The 23911-nt window shown below is 44.7% G+C and overlaps 2 protein-coding genes across 3 annotated transcripts in view; one reads left to right on the forward strand and one right to left on the reverse strand.

Annotated features, from left to right (window-relative positions):
- The window catches only part of LOC109927973 (dickkopf-related protein 4), a 45033-nt gene extending 43425 nt beyond the window's left edge, over positions 1-1608 (reverse strand). The window contains exon 1 of the mRNA XM_048618485.1: positions 1510-1608. Within this exon, the coding sequence (XP_048474442.1) occupies positions 1510-1608 (99 nt within the window). The remainder of the gene's footprint in view (positions 1-1509) is intronic.
- Positions 995-23871, forward strand: vdac3 (voltage-dependent anion channel 3). 2 transcript variants are annotated; one of them, XM_048618712.1, is made up of 9 exons: positions 995-1128; positions 3351-3422; positions 12415-12464; positions 15207-15359; positions 17348-17400; positions 19376-19603; positions 21336-21486; positions 22567-22624; positions 23411-23871. In XM_048618712.1, exons 2-9 carry the CDS (start codon positions 3356-3358, stop codon positions 23500-23502), a joined length of 852 nt encoding a protein of 283 aa, XP_048474669.1. In that variant the 5' UTR covers positions 995-1128; positions 3351-3355; the 3' UTR covers positions 23503-23871. The 2 variants fall into 2 exon arrangements, with proteins under 2 accessions (XP_048474669.1, XP_048474670.1); XM_048618713.1 differs by having other exon boundaries at positions 998-1128; positions 3355-3422.
- The last annotated feature ends 40 nt before the right edge of the window (positions 23872-23911 follow it).

Raw genomic sequence — 23911 nt, forward strand, 5'->3', positions numbered from 1 at the left:
CATTTTGTTACTTTAATACCATCACAAATTTTTAAATTTAAATATCAGTTCCTGCACCTTTGCCAAGGTCACCGTTCGCACCTATTCTTAGGTGTTGGTGACAACCTTGACGCGTCAGTCATTATGGCACAGGAACGGGACAGTCGGTTCCTCACCAGTCCCACTGCCCCGGTCTATCCTTGTTTGTGCCAATAGGATTCATCATCTTGGTTTAGACCACGTTCATAAGTAGAAACACAAACTGCATTAAAAAAATGCTTCTCCTGCCCTTGTTCTTGTCCTATCAGCTAACAGGAGCAACTTTTCTTCTTTACATTCTTGAATCACTGCTCTCCATGTAGTGCAGGTACATCCACTGCGCTGTTAGGAAGGGAATTCAAGAATTTTGAGCTGGTGAGTGTGAGGGAACAATTGTGATGTGATGGAGTTGTAGGTGGTGGTCACTGCAGAGCTACTGTGTTGATGTGGGGCAGGCTGGAAGGTAGGAAGCGGTAAAATCAGGTTATCAAGGGGGTGGAGGGGGAGGTGGATGGAGTGTGAGTTAGTATGATCTGCCAGTGTCTTTATGACAATTCAAGTTTTCACCTAATCTATTCGATCCATTAATGTGTAGAGCAGAGAATAAATCATTTAAGGCCCTCTCCTTCAATATCAGAAAAGATTAACATCCAAAGATGTGCAAGTAAGGGTGGATTGGCCATGCGAAATTGCCCCTGTTGGTCCAGGAGTGTGTAGTTTTGGGTGGATGAGCCATGGGAAACGCAGGAATGGGGTAGGCCTGGGTAGGATGCTCTTCGGAGGGTCGGTGTAGACTCGATGGGTCGAATGGCTTGCTTCCACACTGTGTAGGGTTGTATGATTCTATAAGTTGCGTCAGGTTAACCAAGGCGGGTGGACGCAGTGTGAGCTGGAACGATGAGCCAGCGCTTTGGAAAAGCTTGTGGAGTGTGTCCTGGATCATAGCCTCCGGCCAGAGGGGGCAGTACAGGCGGGCGGGCTGCCTGGGACGCTTGCGCGGCGCCAAGCCTCAGCAGGCAGGCGCAGTGAGACCCGTTCTCTCCTTCACGTTACCCTCTCGCTGGCAGCGGTCCGCTCGGTTTTGATCAGCAGGAGGTATCGAGGCTGCAGGTAACGGGAGAACAGGGCCGCCCGTGGAGGCGGGCGGCGGCGGTGCTGCTGCTGCTGCTGCTGATGAGAGAGATAGAGAAAGAGGGTGTGCTTGGCCTTGGGGTCCGGGAGCCTGCGTGCGAGCCAAGGCCTTGCCCAAGGCCCCCACCCCGGGGCTGGGTGTTGTCCCGCCGCCCGCTCCACACGGAGCATTGAGGGAGGGAGGGATTGACCTCCAAATTTGGGGGTGGAGGAGTTCTCCACCTGCACCCCGCCCCCTTCAAATACCTTCCACCCAATTGAAGCCCCACCCCATCCCCCCACCTCTGCTTGCAGTTTCCAAGAGAAGTTGGATGGACAAAAAGGTGACCTTGTCAAGGCAGAGGATTATAATATGCATACCTTTTTCACAATGCGGGGGCTAGGCTGAGCTGTCTGTACTCGCTGCTGAAGGACGCGCTCCGGCTTGTCCTTTGGACATTGACCCAAACCTGCCCCCATGACGCCTTCTCTGGCTCAAAGTTAATCATCGGCATCTGCCATGATTTATGAGTGCAAACTGGGCACTTTCTAGATATTGTCTAACTAGATTGTTCAGGGATGTTGTTCCTGTATGCTCCTATGGAGCAGGTGGGACTTGAACCCAGACCCCCTAGCTCAGAGGAGTGGACAGTTTCTATGTTAGATGGCCAATACCTGCACCTAATCATGCTAATTGAAAACAGTTTTCCCTGCATCACACATTCCGCAGTCTGTGAACATCCTGAGTTAGCTGCAGCAAAATGCCACTTACACACCCTCCAATCAGAGTCCCAGGGCAAATACAGCACAGGGAAACACTCTCTCTTCACTGACAGCCATCAAACACTCCCAATACAATGAAATAATGTCACACACTTGACTACAGGTTGTCTCGGAGGCAAGTTCATTGAGGTACCATCCTGTGGCGTTTCAGAGCAATATTTGCTAGTGTTGTGGAATTTTTATGTTGTAGTGCCATTACCAAACTGTTGCCTAATCTCCTCTAACCTTGAACTCGGAGGTAGCAGACAGTTAAGTATCACCGTCAGTCAGCACTGGAATTGAACTGGTGGAAACAGCCTATTGTCTACCTCAATCTGCCACCAGATTACCTCCTTGACCTGCTAACGCTGGCTGAGCGACTACAGTGTGTCCTATAGACCTAGATGCATAAGAAACACTGCGGTGTCTGTGCTGTTTTAGGTTTTGTTCAAATGAACTTTGTAGAGACTGTAGTACCTATCTTCTTGTTAAATCCTACTGCTAGAATGCAGGACTTGGCTGAGTGAAGAGATTTTGCACCCAGCGTTACTCATGCAGACTTTGTAGTAAAAGCAATGTGTGCTGTCTGTAGTCTAGTTGAAGCTCAATTTAACAAAACCCTTAACAAATATAATCATCTCTTGCCAATTCATCAATATTGTATTTGGTGAGAGTTATAAAGAAACATTGGGTAGACCAGGATACTGCTCAGAGATGGCGGAGAACTAGCTCGGTGAGTTATTAGGAGCAAATTGTCTCGCCTGAATTTGAGAGTTTACTTTAACTTGTGAGAATCTTAACATTTTTCAGTGTGTATTGCTCGGGTTGGTCTCCTTTGAAATGTTAGAATTTGGCTCTTTACTGATCAGTATGAGATGCTTAAAGATTTAATTGGGTCTTTGTAGGCACATTGCTGTGATATTTGCCCAGCGCTGGGGGGGTTGTATGTGTGTCAGATTACTCTACTGCAAGGTGGCGATCTGTAAACGATACATTGTCACCCTTGAGGCTACTAGTGTTGTGTAACATTGGCACAGATCAGTGAGTGGTGTTGGAGTGGAGGAGGCAGCTTAACTGACCCAAAGAAGTGTATTACATAACAGTATTCTATTTGGTTGAGGTCTCTTAATGCTGCAGGGGGAGAAATTTCATTATTTGCTGCAAATTGTGCCATTAAGTTACATTGTCATAGTGTGTTGGATCTTATTAAGATGCATTGGTGTCAGTGTACCAGACTCTCTGAGTCTGGTAGTAATATTGAGAAAGATGTGTGACATATGTCACTTGAAGCACTGAGGTTTGCAAGTCATCGGGCAGCTGTCTGTTGATCTTTGTATTCTGAAATTTTACCATGACATAAACATGAGCAAAACCCTGGCTTCGTGTTGTGCTTCCTGCAGTAAGAATTGAAGTTGTAGTAATTTTGTGTTGGTGCCTAATGATTTGTCTCCTTTCCAAAGGCAGAATGTCTGTGCCACCGTCATATGCAGACTTGGGGAAGTCCAGTCGGGACCTCTTCACGAAAGGATATGGTGAGCAGCCTTTCTTCCTCTCTGAATTCTATAGAAACTCCTCTCAGAATCATGCGTTAGTTAGATAAATGTGACGTTGCGAAATGATGGGTGTAGTCATGATATGAGAATCTGGCAGCTGATTTCATCTGAAAAAGAAATGTAATTTGCATTCTTGCAATATATGAACTTGTCTCTGAAATCTCTCATATAATAAAGGATGCTGACTCCTTAATAAGAATACCTAGCACCTGAACATGAATGAAAAATGGGGTAAAATACCCCTCTTGTATCCCAAGAATCCTTTCAGGTATACCTCAGCTAAATGCTGAAGTAAATAAATTGTTACGTTTGTTGCCTGGAAACCTTTCTACGTCTGAGCACCAGTGACAGTTACCCACCCAGCAATAGAAGCAGAGAGCAATTGCGATCTGATATGGTCTGGAAAGGAACGCAGTGGGAATATGAGATAGTAGGAACTGCAGATGCTGGAGAATCCGAGACAACGAGGTGCAGGGCTGGATGAACACAGCAGGCCAAGCAGCATCATAGGAGCAGAAAGGCTGACGTTTCGGGCCTAGACCCTTCATCAGAAAAGGGGGAGGGGAGGGGGGTTCTGAAATAAATAGGGAGAGAGTGGGAGGCGGAAAGAAGATGGATAGAGGAGAGGATAGGTGGAGAGGAAACAAACAGGTCGAAGAGGCGGGGATGGAGCCAGTAAAGGTGAGTGTAGGTGGGGAGTTAGGGAGGGGATAAGCGGTGGGAATATCACTTGATTTTCAATGACTCCCGAAAGTGGCTGTGTATGTGTTTTCTGTAGTGTTCACAGTGCTTGTTGGCTCTTGAACTTCAAATTATTATTGATACTCAGATTTCTGAGTTTAGTGATCAGCTGCTCATGTTCCTTGGTTCTGAGACAGTGCATCTGAAACCATGCAAAATAACATGCTGCGCTGCTCTGCTCCCTCCATTGTAACCCAGAAAAAGGGTTCACGAACTGCGGCCAGATTCATTCATAAGCTTGCTTTGTGATGCAACAGGAGTTGGCTGTTCAATCCCGTTCAGTTTGGTACGTTGATCAGTCCCTTGTTTCTTGCTCCAATGTCGATAATGCTGTTGCTTTCTGGGTAAACGTCTTGCTCCCTTTCAACACCTAAGGAGAACACACTCTTTGATTTGGTCTCTGCTTAGATCAAAAATTAAGATTTTTACCCTTCCTTTGGATTCCCATTTGAGAGGGAAGAATTGTCTTCCATGTCTCATGCTGATTTCTATTCTAATATTGTGTCTCAGCTGGATAATCCACTAAGTCTATCTAATATCTACTGTGAATCCACCTTGAACTCATGACTTCCCGTTACTGTGGAGGCTGAAATGATTCCTAGAGTCATACATCGCAGAAACAGACCTTTCAGTCCAACTTGTCCATGCTGACCTGATATCCTAAATAAATCTAGTCCCATTTGGCCGCATCCCTCTAAACCCTCCTATTCATGTACCCATTCAGGTGCCTTTTAAATGTAACTGTACCAGCCTCCACCATTTCCTCTGGCAGCTCTTTCGGCGCAAGCTTGGAGGGCCGAAGGGCCTGTTCCTGTGCTGTAATCTTCTTTGTTCTTTGTATTCCATACATGCGCCACCCTCTGTGTGAAAAAATTGCCCCCTAGGTCCCTTTTACTTCTTTGCCCTCTCTCACCTTAAACCTATGCCCTCTAGTTTTGGACTCCCACAGCCCAGGAAAAAGAGCTTGCCCATTCACCCTATCCTTTCCCTTTGTGATTTTATAACGTCTACAAGGTCACCCCACAGCCTCTGATGCTCCCGGAAAATAGCCCCAGTATATTCAGCCTCTCCCTTTAGCTCCAACCCTCCAACCCTCCAACCCTGGCTATAGCCTCATAAAATTTTTTCTGAACCCTTTCAAGTTTCACAACATCCCTCCTATAGCGTGGAGACCAGAACTGCACACAGTATTCCAAAAGTGGCCTAACCAATGTCCTGTACAGCTGCAATATGACCTCCCAACTCCCATACTCAAAGCACTGACCAGTAAAGGCAAGTCTACCAAATGCTTTCTTCATTATCCTATCTACCTGCAACTCCATTTTCAAGGAACTGTGAACCTGCACTACAAAGTTTCATTGTTCAGCAATAGTTCCCAGGACCACAAGTCCAGCCCTGATTTGCCTTTCCAAATTGCAGCACCTCACGTTTATCTAAATTAAACTCCATCTGCCACTCCTCAGTTCAATGGCCCATCTGATCAAGATCCTGTCGTAATCTGAGGTAACCTTCTTCGCTGTCCACCACTCCTCCAATTTTAGTGTCATCTTCAAAGTTACTAACCATACCTCCTACGTTCACATCCAAATCATTTATATAAATGGTGAAAAGCAGCGGACCCAGCACCGATTCTTGTGGCACACTGCTGGTCACAGGTCTTCGGTCTGAAAAGCAATCCTCCACCACCACCCCCTGCCTTCTATGTTTGAGCCTGTTCTGTATCCAAATACTTAGTTCTCCCCTTGTTCTGTGTGATCTAACCTTGCTAATCAGTCTACCATGAGGAACCTTGTCAAATGCCTTACTGCAGTCCATGTAGATTACAGCCACTGTTATGCCCTTGTCAATCCTCTTTGTTACTTCTTCAGAAAACTCAATTTAGTGAGACACGATTTCCCACATAGAGCCATGTTGAATGTCTCTAATCAGTCCTTGCCTTTCCAAATACATGTAAACCTTATTAGAACATAGAACAGTACAGCACAATACAGGCCCTTCGGCCCACGATGTTGTGCCGAACTTTTATCCTAATCCTAAGGTCTATCTAACCTCCACCCCTACCTTATACTATCATCCATATGCCTATCTAATAGCCGCTTAAATGCCCCTAATGAGGCCGACTCCATTACCCTCTCCGGCAATGCATTCCACGTCCCAACCACTCTCTGAGTATGGAACCTACCTCTGACGTCTCCCCTATATCTGCCTCCACTCACTGTAAAACAATGCCCCCTCGTAATAGCTACCTCCACCCTAGGAAAAAGTCTCTGGCTGTCCACTCTATCTATACCTCTGATCATTTTGTATACCTCTGATCATTTTGTACACCTCTGTCGAGTCACCTCTCGTCCTTTGTCGTTCTAAAGAGAAAAGCCCCAGCTCTCTCAACCTTTTCTCATAAGACCTTCCCTCCATTCCAGGCAACATCCTGGTAAATCTCTGCTCCTTTTCCAACGCTTCCGCATCTTTCCTGTAATGAGGCGACCAGAACTGGACACAATACTCCAGACGTGGCCGAACCAGGCTTTTGTATAGCTGGAGCATAACTTCACGGCTCTTGAACTCCATCACTCTATTAATTAAAGCTAACAAACCGTACGCCTTCTTAACAACTCTATCCACCTGGGTGGCAGCTTTCAGGGACCTGTGGACATGAACCCCAAGATCCCTCTGCTCCTCCACACTGCCAAGGATCTTTCCGTTAACCCTGTATTCTGCTTTCGAGTCTGTCCTTCCAAAATGAATCACCTCACTTTTCAGGGTTAAACTCCATCTGCCACTTCTCAGCCCAGCTCTGCATCCTATCAATGTCCCTTTGTAACCTAGAACAGCCCTCCGCACTATCCACAACTTGACCCACCTTCGTATTGCCCGCGAACTTACTAATCCACCCTTTCACTCCTTCCTCCAAACCATTTACAAAAATCACAAATAGAAGAGGACCCAGGACAGATCCTTGTGGTACACCACTCGTAACTGAGCACCATGTTGAATATTTTCCATCCACTACCACCCTTTGTCTTCTAAGGATCAGCCAATTCTGAATCCAATCTGCCACATTTCCCCCTATCCCATGCCTCCTTACCTTCTGCACGAGCCTACCATGGGGAACCTTATCAAACGCCTTACTTAAATCCATGTATACCACATCCACTGCTCTATCTTCATCCACATGTTTGGTCACCTCTTCAAAGAATTCAGTACGGTTTGTGAGGCGTGATCTACCCCTCACGAATCAAACTGTGCCTTTCCAAGTGATCATCAATCCTGTCTCTCAGAGTCCTTTCCAATAATTTGCCCACAGCTTCTCACAGAGTTCTAGGGTACACCTCATCAGGTCCCGGGAATTTATCCACCTTTATGTGTTTGAGGATGTTCAGCACCACCTCCTCTACAATACAGACATTTTTTTAAGATGTTGCTATTTATTTCTCCACGTTCTGTACCTTCCATATCCTTCTCAACAGAAAACACTGATGCAAAATATTCATTTAGTAACTCCCCCATCTCCTGCGGTTCCAGATGTTGCGGCCTTGCTGATCTTTCAGGGGCCCTTTTCTCTCCCTAGTTACCTTTTTGTCCTTGTTTGTAGAATGTCTTTGGGTTCTCCTTTACCCTAATTGCCAAAGCTATCTCATGTCCCCTTTTTGCCCTCCTGATTTTCCTCTTAAGTGGGGTGGCACGGTGGCTCAGTGGCTAGCACTGCTGCCTCATAGCACTAGGGACCCGGGTTCGATACCACCCTCGGGTGGCTGTCTGCGTGGAGTTTGCAGATTCTCCCCGTGTCTGCGTGGGTTTCCTCCGGGTGCTCCGGTTTCCTCCCACAGTCCAAAAATGTGCAGGCTAGGTGGATTGGCCATGCTTTAAAAAAAAAAATTACCCATATTGTTCAGGGATGTGTAGATTAGGTGGGTTGTAGGGGGATGGGTCCGGGTCGGATACTCTGAAGGTCGGTGTAGACTTGTTGGGCCGAAGGGCCTGTTTCCACACTGTGGGGATTCTGTGGATTGTACTCCGACTGCCCATATACTCGTCAAGGGATTCACTCGATCTCTGCAGTCTATACCCGACACATGCTTCCTTCTGATTCTTAACCCAAAACCTAAATTTCTCTCGTCATCCAGCATTCCCAATACCTACCAGCCTTGCCCTTCATCCTAACAGAAACTGGCATACCTATCGTTACATTAGAGCCCGTATCGGTACCAGAAAGCTGGCTGTCAGCGCTACATTCCACTGAGAGTCCACCAACCCCTACATTTTCCGTAACAGCGTTCGACTTTAAGATGTAGATAGCCGCAGACTTCTGCACTACCTGCCTCCCTGACCAACCTTTGCTGGAGGTCACCCATCTACTTGACTGTCTTCGGTTTATCTCCCTCTCTGCAACTTTCATCCAGCACACCCCCTATCTCCTGTAAACTCCTCGTTGCCTCTAACTGCCGCTTCAGCCGATCCATGCGATCTGATAGGATTCACAACCAAATACATTTCCTTCAGACATAATCGTCAGCAGCATGGAAACTTCCTTATCTCCCACATCCGACAGGAAGTGCACATCACTGTACTGAAGACCATCTTTGCACCTTGACAATCTCTAGACCCAGAAAATAGGGGCGACACGGTGGCTCAGTGGTTAGCATTGTTGCCTCACAGCGCTGGAAACCCGGGTTCGATTCCACCCTCGGGCAACTATCTGTGTGGAGTTTGCACGTTTTCCCCGTGTCAGCGTGGGTTTCTTCTGGGTGCTCCGGTTTCCTCCCACAGTCCAAAGATATGCAGGCTGGTGGATTGGCCATGCTAAATTGCCCCTGGTGTTCAAGGGCGTGTAGATTAGGTGGATTATAGGGGGATGGCTCTGGGTGGGATGCTCTGATGGTCGGTGTGGATGTGTTGGACCGAAGGGCCAGTTTGCACACTGTAGGGATTCTATGATTCTATGAAAACAGCAGTCTTACTGCTCCAAAAACACTGCTGCAGGCTAACTTAGTCCCTACATTTTAGTATTTTTAAAGTTTAATCAAGAGAGAGATCTGAATAAAAATATGTAATCAGAAAAGAACCCACTGTATTCACGATTGTAGATTTACAAACAAAAAACAATCAAGTTACACTTTAAAACTAACCACTTAACTGCTCCCCTGCTGTGAGCTTCCCCACATAGGTTTCTCCGAGGTCAGCTGTAAATTTCGCTGTTTGTTTATTTTTTCTTAGAATGAAGTCTGATGTCCAGGGATACTTGAAACCAAACCGCAAAGCAGCTGTGCAGGTTACTGCTGGATCAAACAGCAGTGTAGGTTTCTTTGTCCATTTGAATCACTTCCCGTGTGGTCACTGCCTTTGTCTCCCTTCCTCCTTTTTAAAGTGCTGTTGTTCCATCTTTGTTTTGGAGGTTTGGGTAAAAAAAATGCAACAGCTTATAATACAGTAATTACTGCTCCTAGAATTCAAGGAAATCCGCTCCAACACTAAAAATACTTCAAGAAATGAGCAGTTCTTACAGCCACAATTTTTCCCATCCTCCATCTTGGATTACCCAGAATTCATCCATTTGTTAAATTTCTGCAAGTTTAATGTATTGAAATGAGTGCCATCGTGGACTGTAGTATAACAAACGAGAACCAAACAGCACTTAGCAGTCACCTGACCTTGATGAATCATTCACCTTGTTGACTTTTTTAATAACTGGCTTGTGAGGACCGAGAGATCCCTTTGTTGAGGGCTGGTGGTGGGATTTCAATATGAACTGTCCTCCATATGAATTATTCTCCCATCTGGCATGTTTGTGTTTAGAAGTGTACAGTATTGTGCATCTTACATTAGACTACATTGGCTATACCTTTAACCGCTTTGTAACCTGCCTATTTGCAGGCTTCTGCAGTCGGGCTGGGTAAGAAAAGAGCGTGAGTGAATGGAAAAGGTGGGACCCTGCGTCAGTCTCAGGGTTTGTTGTGTGTTCTGGTTGCCAGAATATGAGAATCCCCTTTTTCTACGTGTTATTGAAAACCTCTCATCAGCCATGTTTGACAATAGCCCCTCTCAAAAACAAAGCATGTATTTTCTATCCAAATCACAAAATTTTGGAAATTTTAGCCGGCATTGTGTTGTTTGTGCCTTTACGTCAGTAATGCTCAACAATCCATCAATTGGGACTGGAGGGTCTCAGTTATAGGGAGAGGCTGGATAGGCTGGGACTTTTTTCACTGGACCGTATGAGGTTGAGGGGTGACCTTTTTACCATAGATATAAAAGCATAGATAAGGTGAATGGTAGGTGTCCTTACCCTAGGGTGGGGATGCTCAAACCCATAGGCATATTTTCAAGGTGAGCAGAGAAGGATTTAAAAGGGACCTGAGGAGCCTCTCTTTCACATGATGGGTGGTTCGTTTTGGAACAGGCAAGTACAGTCACAACATTTTAAAGACATTTGGACAAGTACGTGAATAGGAAATGTTTGGAGGGATATGGCCCAATTGCAGGCAAGTGGGAGTAATTTAGTTTGGGAAACCTGGTCGGCACGGACGAGTTGGATCGAAAGGTCTGTTCCGTGCTGTATGACTGTGACTATGACAGATTCTGTCTAGGTATTTGCTTTAGCAGAGGCCGACTCCCTTATCAGCCTAAACCCTTGCAAGTTCTTACTGAAATTACTCAGTCCCTGATGCTGGCACCTTTTCCGAAGAGCTGCTGCAGACACAGTGGGCTGAATGGCGACATGTAACCGATTGACAATCGCACTACATTGCGTCCAATTTACGATATTTAAACTCACCTTTTGTCAGAGGCAGCATTTTAACAAATAGTTCCATTTAATTTCGCAAATGGCGAAACCTGTTATGTCTGCTTTGCTTTAGCAGCGCCAACAAAGAGAAACCGTTTGTGTCCTGGGACCCCGAGTCCATTTTGTTGAATCGATCAGGAGGACAGTCAATAGCTCTCAGTATCTGGGGAAATGCATTGATCTCGCTCTTCTTTATGTGAAGTCCCTAACTGGCATCCTTGGTTCACTTCTTGCCAGCCAGTCTTCACGGTGTCACCCGTGCTCAGTGTATGAGCAGGGAGATCAAACACCATGCTCCTGTCCGTTTTGCATTCGAAAGCCCTTTCAGCTAATGAAGTAACTCCGTTTCCTTCCTGACTTTGGAAGGAAGCAGGGTGAGGACTGCTTCTGCATGGTTTGTTGTTCTCTCTCCTCTGTTTCTATGTCGGTGCAACCGTTGCATAAGCCAACTTGTGACTTTTGACCTGATTGTTCATATTGAATACAGGCAAAACGATTAATTTGCGTAAAATAACTCTGCCTTTATATACAACAGGAGCGGTCACCGAGTGCTTTGCACTTAGTAATGAACATGCGGGACAGTTGAAATTCATAACTCTTTCCTGTTAGTGCCAGTAGTGCTGATGCAGTTATTCCTGATATAGTAACTTGGCTACTTGCAAAGCATTCCCAAGAGTGACATTTGAATTTCCAGTCCTTCTGAGTTACTGTGCAGTTCGTTCAGACAAGGAATTCTGTCATCTCCAGCTTCACTGTACTCTGCAGTGATTCAGAACTGCCACGGATTTAGAATTGAGTGGAACCCTACAGGTACTTTCGCCCAGAGTTGACTGAGAGCAGAACTTCGATGAATCCTCGTTTGGGTTTGAACAGTAGCTGTCTGCGTAGTCCTTTAGCATAAGCTGTATGCACTGTGTCTTAGTCCCTGGGATTCTAATTGAATGTAGCATATGGATTCTTCAAACCGTGAAATATACTGCGCGGTACTGTTTGAGGCTGAGAAAGAGAAAAAGGGAAGCTGGATAACACTGGGTTAACTACTGGTCGGGATGGGGTTCTCATTTCAGATGGCAACAGGTTGAAGGGATACAATGAGAATGTCAGAACAAGAAGAGAGTTCAACATCATTCAAGGATTAAGTGAACTTTTTGGTCATATACTACATTGGCAAAAACACAATGAATCACCCGAGACACTCAACACCTTCCTTTTCGCTGCAAATCCCAGCCACTTGTGACCACCTCTCGACTGTCTGTGTAGGTCAGTAAAGGATTGGTTTTGTATTTCAAGCATTGTTGGACTTTCTTGGAAAGTGCGAGACTGTAGGTGAGTTTTAATCCCCAGAGTTTCCTGCGGTTTGCATTTTGTATTACTTGTGGTTTATTAGTTGTGACGTATCGATCTCAATGCTGATTTGCTCCGACACACACTCTTATTTTCGTTTCTTAGGGTTTGGTTTGGTGAAGCTGGAACTCAAGACCAAATCATCGAGTGGAGTGGTGAGTTTTCAAAATTACAGGGAGGCAGATGTGGTGGACTAGGTTATTGAGAGCAGCAGAAACGCACCAGATTGGAACAGACAACAATGTTTTTATCAGATCGTGAGAAACAAGACAAAACATGCCTGCACTCTATTAATGTTTCATGTTTTGCAGACAGGGCCCTTCTACAGGCTGGTAGCATTGCTGAAGGTCATAATTTCTTTTGATGATCAGAGAACAGTATTGCAAAAGATCTGTGTGGGTGGTTAAGATCATAAGAAATAGGCACAGGAATAAGCCTGCTTTGGCCCTTTGAGTCAGTGCTGCTATTCAGTTAGATGCTGGCTGACTAGACTGCGGCCTTAACCGCACTTTCCCAACTGTCCCATGTATATTCAAAGGCCAAGTCTCCACCGTCTTCTGTTGTACTACTGCTATTGTATTCCATTCCTTTTGCAATAAATGCCCAAATTCCATTTGCCGTTCTCTGAGGACACTATGTGTGCTGTAGGTGAGGCTGAGACAGTATAATGTTAAGTTGTATGTAGGTACGGAGATGTCAAAGACGATTCAGTTCTATCTGACTGCTTTAATATTTGTGCATTACTTGTATTGGCACGATATGGATTAATTTGCTTTATTCATTGAAACAACAACAATATGTTCAGACTTGAATATTCGGTCATTCTGCAGATACCTTTCCGAAAAAATAATGCTTATTCCTGCTTTGGTTATCCTTTAACTTATCAAAACATTCTGAGTTCTCTGTCGCGTTAAAGTTTCCTTCACACATGAGAAGCACGCTTTGACAAACGGGATGGCTGTACTCTGATGAATAAACAGACCGGTCAAATGGAAGCCACTGACCATTAGTGTGTTGATATTTGCAAAGCCCTTTCTTTGTTTAAAAGTTGAGTACTGTACTGATGGCCCTCAGTTCTGGTTTCATGTCTGTTGTACTGCATCTTGTCTGTCGCTATGTGTGTAGAGACCTGACCTTGCCAGCTGGAATCTAACCTACTTCCTTCCTCTTTGCTTTCTCTGTCCTGCTGCTTGACCCCCTTGTGCTGGATCGCTCCGTCAGATGGTAAGATAACTTGACTAAATCCAACTGCTGACTCTGATGATTCCGCTCCTCTGTCCTCCTGGTTGAACAAGCACAATGTCTACGCCACTTGTGTGTTTGCAGTCCTTTTCTTTCCAGTTTTTTGCCACTAGGAATTGGTAGGATAGCCCTGGGTTGATGGGTAACAGGACCAAATCTTCACATTGTTAGTAGAGATTTGATCATCTTCTATTCATTCTGAGTTGTGTGCCATTTAAAACTCCCACTTGCCTTTAGGAGTAGTGTATGAAAACTGAATCAGATCTGTCTAGTTGAGCTGCAGTTTGCCTCATTCAGGATTGAATGCTCTGTACCAGATTACAAATTAGTTGGTTTCCCCTCATTTACCTCTGTATAATTTCCCACTGGGCTGTTCCCTTTCATTGTAGCTGTGAGAATTCTGTTATTGTGGTTCTTATATTTGAGGCCACCGTGCAAGCTCTTTGTTTAATCTTGCTGCTCTGTATTGTACTCACTTACCGGAACATCGCAGGCAATATTGCCAATGTATACAACCTGCTGCTCTACACTCTGGCTTTGTGCTGTTACTGCTGACTTTGAGTAACTTGGGTAACCAATCAAAACTCACGGTGTAATTCAGGACTTTGGCTTCAGTGTTAGAGTATCGATTAACATGTACTGTACAGATGTAAAGACCTGTCTCCCTCTGCAGCGTACGATTCCTGTTATAATCCCAAAGAATTAAACTTAATTTTCTACGGTGTTTGGTAGTCTATGCAGAATCTGTCACCTTTTTTGAGAGTTGCAAAGCCTCGTACTTAGAGATGAGTGTCTGTGCTGCATGTAGTCAAAGTTGCAATCTTAGTGTGGAGGATCAGTAAAGAATAGGGTCTCTCTGAGCAGTATTTTCTGGATAAGCTTCCTTTAGACCAAATATGGGAAACTGACAGAAGAGGTAATCGTAGTCTATCAAATCTCTTCGTTGTGTTAAGCACCTCAATTACATCAAAATTATTTGTGAAGAACAGCACTTGGGTGTATCACTAAAGGATGTTGTTGAGCATCGAGCTATACCTGCAGCTGGTGTAGGAGGCTATCATGGAGATCATCCAATGGTTTTGTACTGTGGTTGCTTAGTACTGTCAATTTTTCATTTGTTGCTCTCTCTCCTTTAGCGTTAGTAAGTGGAGAGAACTTTGCAGGCAGCCCTGGCTTGATTCCTGATACATTTTTAGGCCACATTGATCTGTTAAGCAATCCATCGGGGAAGGAGATACCTCCATGTCCTGTGCTTTGATTTCCTGAGGGATCCCTCAGAATGGGTGAAGTGAGCTAGAAAATCCAGTAACAGTAAAATCTTTCGTAAGTGTTGTTGGCGGCAGAGAGAGAGAGCAGAACGTGCCTTTGATTGGAAACAACCCACACCATTGTCTGACTTGCAAATCTGGATTACATCACCTCTGAAGAATATTGACTTCGTGTGATTTTGCTGACTCCTGTCGTATCGTTGAAGTCGGGTTGAGGTATAGAATAATCTATAGTTCAATAATTTGTGATATAACGACCGAAATATGGACGAATATAGACAGGCTGTTTCAATATTCGGTATGTTTTATCTTTGTATTGCTGCCACTGGCAAAGGGAAGAAAGCTTTGAAAGATTGATCGTGCTTCTTCACATGCTTACTTTCACAGGAGTTTACCACCTCCGGCTCTTCAAATACTGACACGGGCAAAGCTACAGGCAGCCTGGAAACCAAGTACAAGCTGAAAGAGTATGGACTTACCTTCACTGAAAAATGGAATACTGATAATGTTTTGGCCAGTGAGATCACCATCGAAGATCAGGTAGGTGCTGCATGTGTATTGCAACCTGGTACTGGGGAGGGACCACGAGAATATCTGCATAGAGTTGTCATAATGTTAACGCAGCCTGTTGGGGTGGGAACGATTTTGGTACAGTGCCAGTAGGTTCAAGAGAATGATGGACAGTCTTTTTAAATCTTGGTGATGTGGAACAGAGCAGTTCTGCATAGGATATGTTCCGCTATATATGCCAACTTGAAAATTGCCTGTTGACGTGTTTACAACGTAGATGTTGTGTATTGAGTAGACACGAGGAATCTGTCTACTCTTATTTTGTCGCTCAGTTCAGATACTGTTGTAAAGGTCCACTTCACTCAACTGTCTAATTCCATTTTAAAAGAACAGACTCGGTTGCAGCAATGGCGTTGATTGAAAACTCCCTCCACTGTGTGAAGGCATTTGTTCACACTAGATGAACACTCTAACAGCTATTGTTGACACTTTAAATAACAGTCATTTATTGGCTCAGTAACTGCTGACTGGATTTTAGTAATTATCCACTCACATTGCTCGTAATAGCCTGCTTTTATTGTTGTGTTGCTGTTTTACTTTGGAACTTACAGGCAGTGTCTGATCCCGTGTTGATGTTAAGTTTCAAGATCCTTCACGGGAATGTTAGCTTGTTTTGACGATTGGCTATTTTGTACTGTACTGGTAATGTATTCTGACTCGCGAACAAATTGACTCATCCATTTGTAACCCAGGGCCTGCCTGCAGTTTGAGATGTAACTCTCATTTATGGGACTGTCATCTGCAAGTGAATTAGGTGCTGTCCCTTGGTGGCTACGACTGTCCAAATCAAAACCTACTTTACCCTTTGTAGCTTAAAATCTGGGTAGAAATCCCAAGCCCTACAGAGATTTTGTGTGAAGAAATGGAGAAATCAACACTGTTACAATTCTCTTCTGCATACGACTGAAACAGAAAAAGTAGGATGGATGTCTAATGTATCTCACCCAAGGCGATGCTTAATTGTAACATGGGGTAGGGTAAGAGAGAGTGTTACTGTTATTTGTCTCGTGGGCAGAAGTTGGACTCTGTACCTAAGCTGTGCATCACTCCTGGAGAGCTGGATGACATTCACTGTGTTGCTGCAGAACAATGCTGTTGCTTTTGCAGTGTGATTTCTACTGCTCAATGCTTGGAACTCTTTGCCTGGCACTGCAACAACTCCAGTGTTAGGACAGCCTGGAACCATACTTGTGTTCATTGTCTGATGCTTACTGATGGTACGATGTTGTAAAACACTACAGAAGAGCTGGGTGTACAAGCTGTGCCGTGTTGCTTTTTTATGAGGTCTGGCGGGAACCTGGATCTGATGTTACTGAGGATATTACAGTCCCATTGTTGTAATGTTAATGTTGGGAAGGTATGAGAACATTTTAATATTCAGTTGGGCCTGGGATTTTAAGCAGTGAAGAACTAACTTCCAAGAATTGTTTACGACCTCATTACAGCCAGTGAATAACTTTGAAGTGTACTCGATGTTGGAGGAAACGTGGTGATGTATTGCACAGTAAGTGCCGACAAGGTAAATAAGCATATCACCTGCTTTTGAAAATATAGGTTGAAGGGTAACACCCTGAGAAATTTTCTGCTCCCTTTGAAGTGCCATGTGATCAAGTGTGACCATCTGGGCAGACACAGTGGGCCTTGGTTTAATATCCCATCTGAAAGACAGCACCACTGGTGGTGTTGCATTCTGTCAGTATTGCACTTGAATAACAGTCTAGGTAATGTGCCTAGGCCTTTGAATTGAGGCTTGTCCCCGCAAGACGGTGCTGAGTGTGCAGTTTATTGAGCAAGCACTGATCAATGAATTGGGGAATTTACCTAAATAAATGGCTCAGATGTTTTGTTATCACAACACAAACGTTTCACCTCACCAAATCCATGTAGCGATTGTTTGGTAGTGTTAAACAAAACATATAAAACAAAATTAACTTCCCTTTTGTTTATTTTTCTCGCAGCTTGCTAAAGGACTCAAGCTGACTTTTGACACGACATTCGTACCAAATACAGGGTAAGGTTTTCATTTTTATTTTTGGTTCATCCTTGGCGGGGATAGGGTTTGAGCAGACTGCTTAATGATTCCACCTGTAATGTGTGCAAGCTGGCTAATCTCAGTGAGTAATATTGTATTGTCTGCAAGGGGCACTGAGCTTGTGTATGTTTTCTTAAAGTGGTAGACGTGAGACATGGAGTGGAGCTTGTGACAGGGTGTGAACAACGATGATATTGCATGTGAGAGCCCAACGAAGTGTGGCAATGACAAGTTGTGGATGATGCTTTTAGTATTTATATAGCGCCTTTTAATATAATGAGACACTCAAAGCAATAGACACGAGCGTTTTTAGGCAAAGTTTGACACTGAGCCAAATGACTGGTTATTAGGTCCAGTGACCATAGCTGGGTTAAGTGGGTAGGTTTTAAGGAGTATCTTCAGTGAGGAAAGTGACCCACCAAGAGGGAATTCCATAACTTGAGGCTCAGGCAATTGAAGGCACATCTGATGCTGACGGAGAGGCAATAGCCTAGTGGTATTATTGCTGAACTGTTAATCCAGAGACCCAGGTGTTATTCTGGGGACCCAGGTTCGAATCCCATCATTGTAGATGGTGGAATTTGAATTCAATAAATATCTGGAATTAAGAGTCTAACGATGACTGTGAATCCATTGCCGATTGTTGGAAAAACCCATCTATTCACTAATGTCCTTTAGGGAAGGAAGCTGCCATCCTCACCAGGTCTGGGCCTACATGTGACTCCAGACCCACAGCAATGTGGCTGGCTCTTAACTGCCCTCTGGGCATTTAGGGATGGGCAATAAATGCTGCCCTAGCCAATGATGCCCTCATCCTGTGAATGAATTAAAAAAAAAAAAAAAATTGAACGCCCAAAAGACTAGATTTTGATTATGCGGAGATTTCGGAGGAAGTTGTAGAGACGTGGAAGGGAGAGGCCATGTACGGATTTGTAAAGGAGCATTAACGTTTCTAGTTGAAGGCGTCACTTGACCGTGAGTCGGTGTAGGTCATCGAGCCTGGCGGGTGATCGGAAATTGGAGCTTGAGAGTTATGATGAGCTGCAGAAATTTGGATGACCTCAAGTTTATAGAGGGTAGAATATGGGAGGCCGGTTGGATGTATGATGGAATAGTTGGCTGTAGAAGTTTTAATAATAGATTGACCTGTGACAGGTCAAGAAGTCAAGCAATATCACAGAAGTGGAAATAGATGGTGTTAGAGATGAACAAGAAATGATCAACTCCAATAATGTTTCCACAGTTAGTACAGATGGAGATAGTGCAGATGTTTGATTTGTATTCACTATCCTAGCCCTCAATGGACTAGGGTGAAGAGGCTGAAAAGTTGGAGGTATAGCTAATGTGAAGTAATTGATCCCAGTAGCTTTTTAATGCAGACCATGTAACATTAAACTGTAGCTTCAGGATCTGCTGCATGTTAACCTGTTAAATTTAATTAGAAGATAGGCAGAACGGAGGGAAAAGATCTGCAGTATATTCTTTAGTTTTTCTGGCAGGGTCGATGGCGGGGAGCACGGCCAGAGAGAACATAATTCCAAGACTTCTCATCAGTGGTCAGAAGTTCAGTCCATGGCATCACTGAGCTTGTGGCTGAAGGAAACTGTCAGTGTGGAAGTGGGGCATGTGGCTGTATCCTGGGACTTGTCACAGTCGTTGATGTGAAATGTTAACAGGTGTCTGTCCAGTGCCATAGACGTTGCGCGCAAGAGTATTTTGTGGGAGATTGGGATAAGAGTTGGGCTCGGAATGGACCGTGATGCCTTTCCTGGTTGGAGAGCCAGCTGACACTGACTAGCTGTGATGAATGGCCTCCGTGGGATAGATAGTGGAAATATCTATGGCATTGTACTTCAGGGAAGAGACATGTCGGAGCTGGGGGACAATCCCAGCTCCAGACTTAAACACAGATGTTGTAAGTAATGTTATGGATGTGACTTTTGTCTGCCCACAGTAAGAAGAGTGGAAAGCTGAAGACTGCCTACAAACGAGACTATGTGAACTTGGGCTGTGATGTCGATTTTGACTTCGCTGGCCCCACCATCCACAGCATGGCTGTGTTGGGCTATGAGGGTTGGCTTGTCGGTCACCAGATGGCCTTTGACACTGCCAAATCCAAGCTGGTACAGAACAACTTCTCTCTGGGCTACAAGGCTGGGGACTTCCAGCTGCATACCCATGTGTAAGTACATAGAGAGTACAGATGGCTACAATTTTAAGGCAAACCCTTGCACTAATCTCTCACTTTTCATGACTATTGGTCACCCCAAAGTATTTCACAGGTGTTGAAATACATCGCTGAGTTGGAAATGAGACAGACAGTATGTTTGCAATAGTCATCTAATCAGAATCTGTTTTTTGAAATGTGGTAAAGGGATAATTATTGCCCGGGGACCAGGAATCATTTCCCTATCTCCTCTTTCAATTACTGGTGTGGGATTTTGTTTTGCATCCACTTGAACATTTAGAGCTTTGGTTTATCAGTTATTAATTCATGGGAAGTGGGTATTGTTAGCTAGGCCAGCATTTATTGGCCATCCCCGGTGGCTTTGAGGACATGATAGTTTGTTGTATTATTGAGCCATTGTAATCTGTCGTGAGGGAGGATGTCCCAGTGACAGTGAAGGAGCGGTCATGTATTTCCAAGTCATGGTGATATGTGGCCTTTCCGTATATCTGCTGACTTTGCCCTTCTAAGTGGTAGAGGTCCGAGGTGTGGGAGGTCCTATCTGAAGAGCCTGAGCGCGTTGTTGCGGTGTATCTTGTTTGTTCTACACTCTGCTGTTCGTGGCAATCAGTCTAAGTTTTTAGATCGGGTGCTGATGAAATAGGCTGCTTTGCTCCGTCAATACTGTTGAACTTTTTGAGTGTTTCTTCTGTAACGTTCCTGACTTGTCCCGTGTTGATGGTGGACAGGCTTTGGGGACCCTGTCGTGCTCATGTAGCCACGGTTCAGATCAATCTCTGACGTTGTGTTGAAGGAAGGTAATTCATAAAGCAACAAAAAAAGTTGTGCCTAGGGTGCTACCCTCAGGAACTTCTGTACAGAGATCCTGGGCCTGAAAGGAGTAAAGCTCGGTGACCCAGAACCTTTTGGGCTAGGTATGACTCCAACTAGTGGAGACATTTCCCTGTGAATCCTGTTGGAGTCCTTTGGGCTCCTTTGACTCCAACTCAGTCACCTGCTGTCTTGACGTCAAGGGCAGTTACCCTGACTTATCTACCTGAGCTTTTTTGACTATGCTTGGACCAAGATTGCTGTGAGTTATGGAGCAGAGTGGACCTTGAGGAATGACTGTCATTGAGCAGGTTGCGTAAGTGATGTTTGATAGCAATGTTGACAAGACCTAACACTTTGGGGGTTGAGAGTTGACTAATAGGATGGCAGTTGTCTGGGTTGGATTTGGCCTGTCTTTTGTCGCCAGGACGTAATTGTGCGGTGATCCAGTTCACAACACTGGCATCTCCTTGTCGATGTACTGGAAAAGACGTCTCCCCTGACAGTCAGCTCCTATGACAGTGCAGCACTCCTTCCATACTGCACTGGAACATGACGGTGGAGTTTTCTACTCAAACCTGGGGTGGGCTGTAGACGTGGAAACTCTTGACTGAAATGGGATGCTACCCACTGAACCACACCTTATGCTGTTGAAGAGTGCCTCACTTCCCAACTCGCTCCTTACCAGTGAGAATATTGTAGTCGCTCTTGATAATTTAATCCTACCAATATTTCAGTGCTTGAGTTTAGTGGGTTGTTTGGATATAGGAAGTCTTTAATTGTGATTTAATAGTCGGAGCCTGCTTTATTATTGAATCTGTGGAAGGCCCGTTCAGTGGTCACTAGTACTGACAATGATTATAATGTTAATAATTACACTACCCAATTAAGTGTAACTTTCTCACTTCCCTCCCAGTAATGACGGTGCTGAGTTTGGTGGCTCGATTTACCAGAAAGTGAATGACAAAGTGGAAACTGCCGTGAACCTTGCATGGACTGCTGGCAGTAACAATACTCGTTTCGGGATTGCTGCCAAGTACCAGATCGACAGTGACACCTTTGTATCAGTGAGTAACAATTCCACTGTGCATCACGCTTTGGTCAACCATCCCTACACGTAAAAAGGATAGAAAATGATAAGTCTAATTGAAACTGTAGAGTGCTGGGACATGAGACAAGTGGAATTAGCAAATAGTTAGCAGAGCTACATGGAAAGCAGAGGCAAAACGGGACCAAGTGATTAGCTGTTTCCTAAAGGAGATACAGTGATGTAAAATTATGAGCCTGAACGACTCCAAGTTAGAACAGTTTGCAAAAGGGAAATGTGAAGAATGAAACTGTGTGTTTTTTTTAAAATTTATTCATGGGATGAGGACATTGCTGGTTAGGCCAGCATTGGTTGCCCATCCCAGAGGGATTCTTAATTCAGGATGTGTAAAATGTGACGTAGGACAGTAAACGCAGGACGTTGAATAGTAAAAAATAAAATGAAGATTGGCATATTTCCAAACAGGTCCAGACAATGTGGAGCTGAGGCTGTAACTGTACGAATAGACAGAAGGGGCTGGTAGTGTGGAGACACGCCTGAAACCCGAACTGAGGTTGTGATGCAAAAGCTTATGTGTACCTCTGACTTGTGTGCTCACCTTCTGTTGAAATATAGTGACCGTTGTTACTCAGGTGAGCTTGCCGAGCATCTTGCGAATACAGTCTCACTGTCAGTGTGCATCTCGACACCTTGGCAGTGGTTACTCAGCATGATTGTGGCCAGACAACATCCATTGGTCTGTGGAGCTCAAACCACAACCTCTTCACTTGAGTTGCGCACTGCTATCCATGACATCGAAAGATGGTCTGTCTGCTGTGGTGTGAACTAGTGGTGCTCCTGACATCATGCTGGTGAGGATATGCAGTTTGGAGCTTCGAGGAACTGCCCTTCAGCATTGTAGACAGAGTCTGTCGCAAAATTGGGACTCCAGCGAATGGAATGCTCAGCTCTGACGGACTTCTGAGTCAGTGCAGCAAAAAAGGTCATTTTGTTACTCGCCATCCACCAGAGGGTTGAGGGATAAGCAGAGATGTGTCAATGTCACAGAGGCCTGGGACCTTTCACCTGTTGGTTTATGCTTCTGTTTGTTCTCTTCAAGGCGAAAGTGAATAATTCCAGCCTGATTGGATTGGGATACACTCATACTCTCAGACCAGGTGTGTATGAAACTGCCTCTTAGATTCCAGATGTATTAAAACATGCAACTATTGAGACCCGATCTCTACTGTGGTTCTATTTTGTTGCGGTCACATTGCACTCTCATTAAGTTGCTTGATGATTGTGCACTTGTCTTGCCCCTGACAGGCCTGCAGCTTTCCCATCCGGTACTTTGCAACCATACCCTTGGAGAATTGCTCTGTTAGACACTCGGGAGTATCACTAAGGTGGCTGGGGTGGGGGGAGACTCTCCTTTTCAACCTGTTTCATTGCCTGAGGTATGGTGGCCCCTCGGGTTAAATCACCACCAGTCATCTCTGTCTCTAATAAAAGAGCACCCCTAATGGTCTGCTAAGACTGTGGTGATCTGAGTTGCTAAGATACCAGTGCGCAGATAGTAATCGCAACATAGTTGAGCTCAAATGTCTTCTTGCTTTGTAGGAGGGGCAAGTGATTTTCCTGACCCTGCTCTCTTGTCCAGTGGAAAGTTACTGTTGTGGCGCTTGCAAGTAGCTAACAGTTAGCATCAACCTATTATGGAACCTAGCCAGAAAATAATGTGAGGAAAACAGTCCAACGGGTGGGTTGGGGTTCATCGGGCTGTGCAGCTTGTTGGACCTTGTGTCTTTCCCTGTAGTGTGCCGTTTGCTGGCCAAGAATCTCGAACAACATGCGTGAGATTGTTTCCAGTGGTTTCCTTGTGTGACAGGCTCCGTGAAGTTTATATACATCTACATTATAACAGACCACCTTGCTCTAACACTTTTTAACATTCTCTTGCTTAGGTGTGAAGTTGACACTGTCTGGACTGATTGACGGGAAGAATTTCCACGCTGGGGGACACAAGGTCGGCATGGGCTTTGAGCTTGAGGCTTAGCATTGAGGATCAAATGGTAACACCTTTTGGGTCGGCTGCTAAAATGTAAAATGATGAGAATAAATTGCTCGTCTCCTCCATGGACCAGGCACAGAAGAACCTTGAGAATATTTGGCCTTAAATTTGATTTTGATCTGAATGGCCAGCCTGTTTTTTGCTAGGAGGTAGCAGTACTGGATTGGTTTCCCAGGTAACACTACGTGGAGGTTGTGTCCAAAATTATTTCCTGCGAAACCAAGCTTTAAATCATGTATTACAATCCACATTTAATTTCTTTTCTGTGTGACTGCATGTGGTAGAGACATTAATTGCCATTTTTAAATCACTTTGCTGTATCAGGAGAAAAATAAACAGATGTCATTGAGTTTATCGTTGTTGTCAAGCTGATGCAGAGTTTGCTGGGTCTTTA

Source organism: Rhincodon typus, chromosome 40 (assembly GCF_021869965.1).
Source record: "Rhincodon typus isolate 14 chromosome 40, sRhiTyp1.1, whole genome shotgun sequence".
Taxonomy (NCBI): Eukaryota; Metazoa; Chordata; class Chondrichthyes; order Orectolobiformes; family Rhincodontidae; genus Rhincodon; species Rhincodon typus.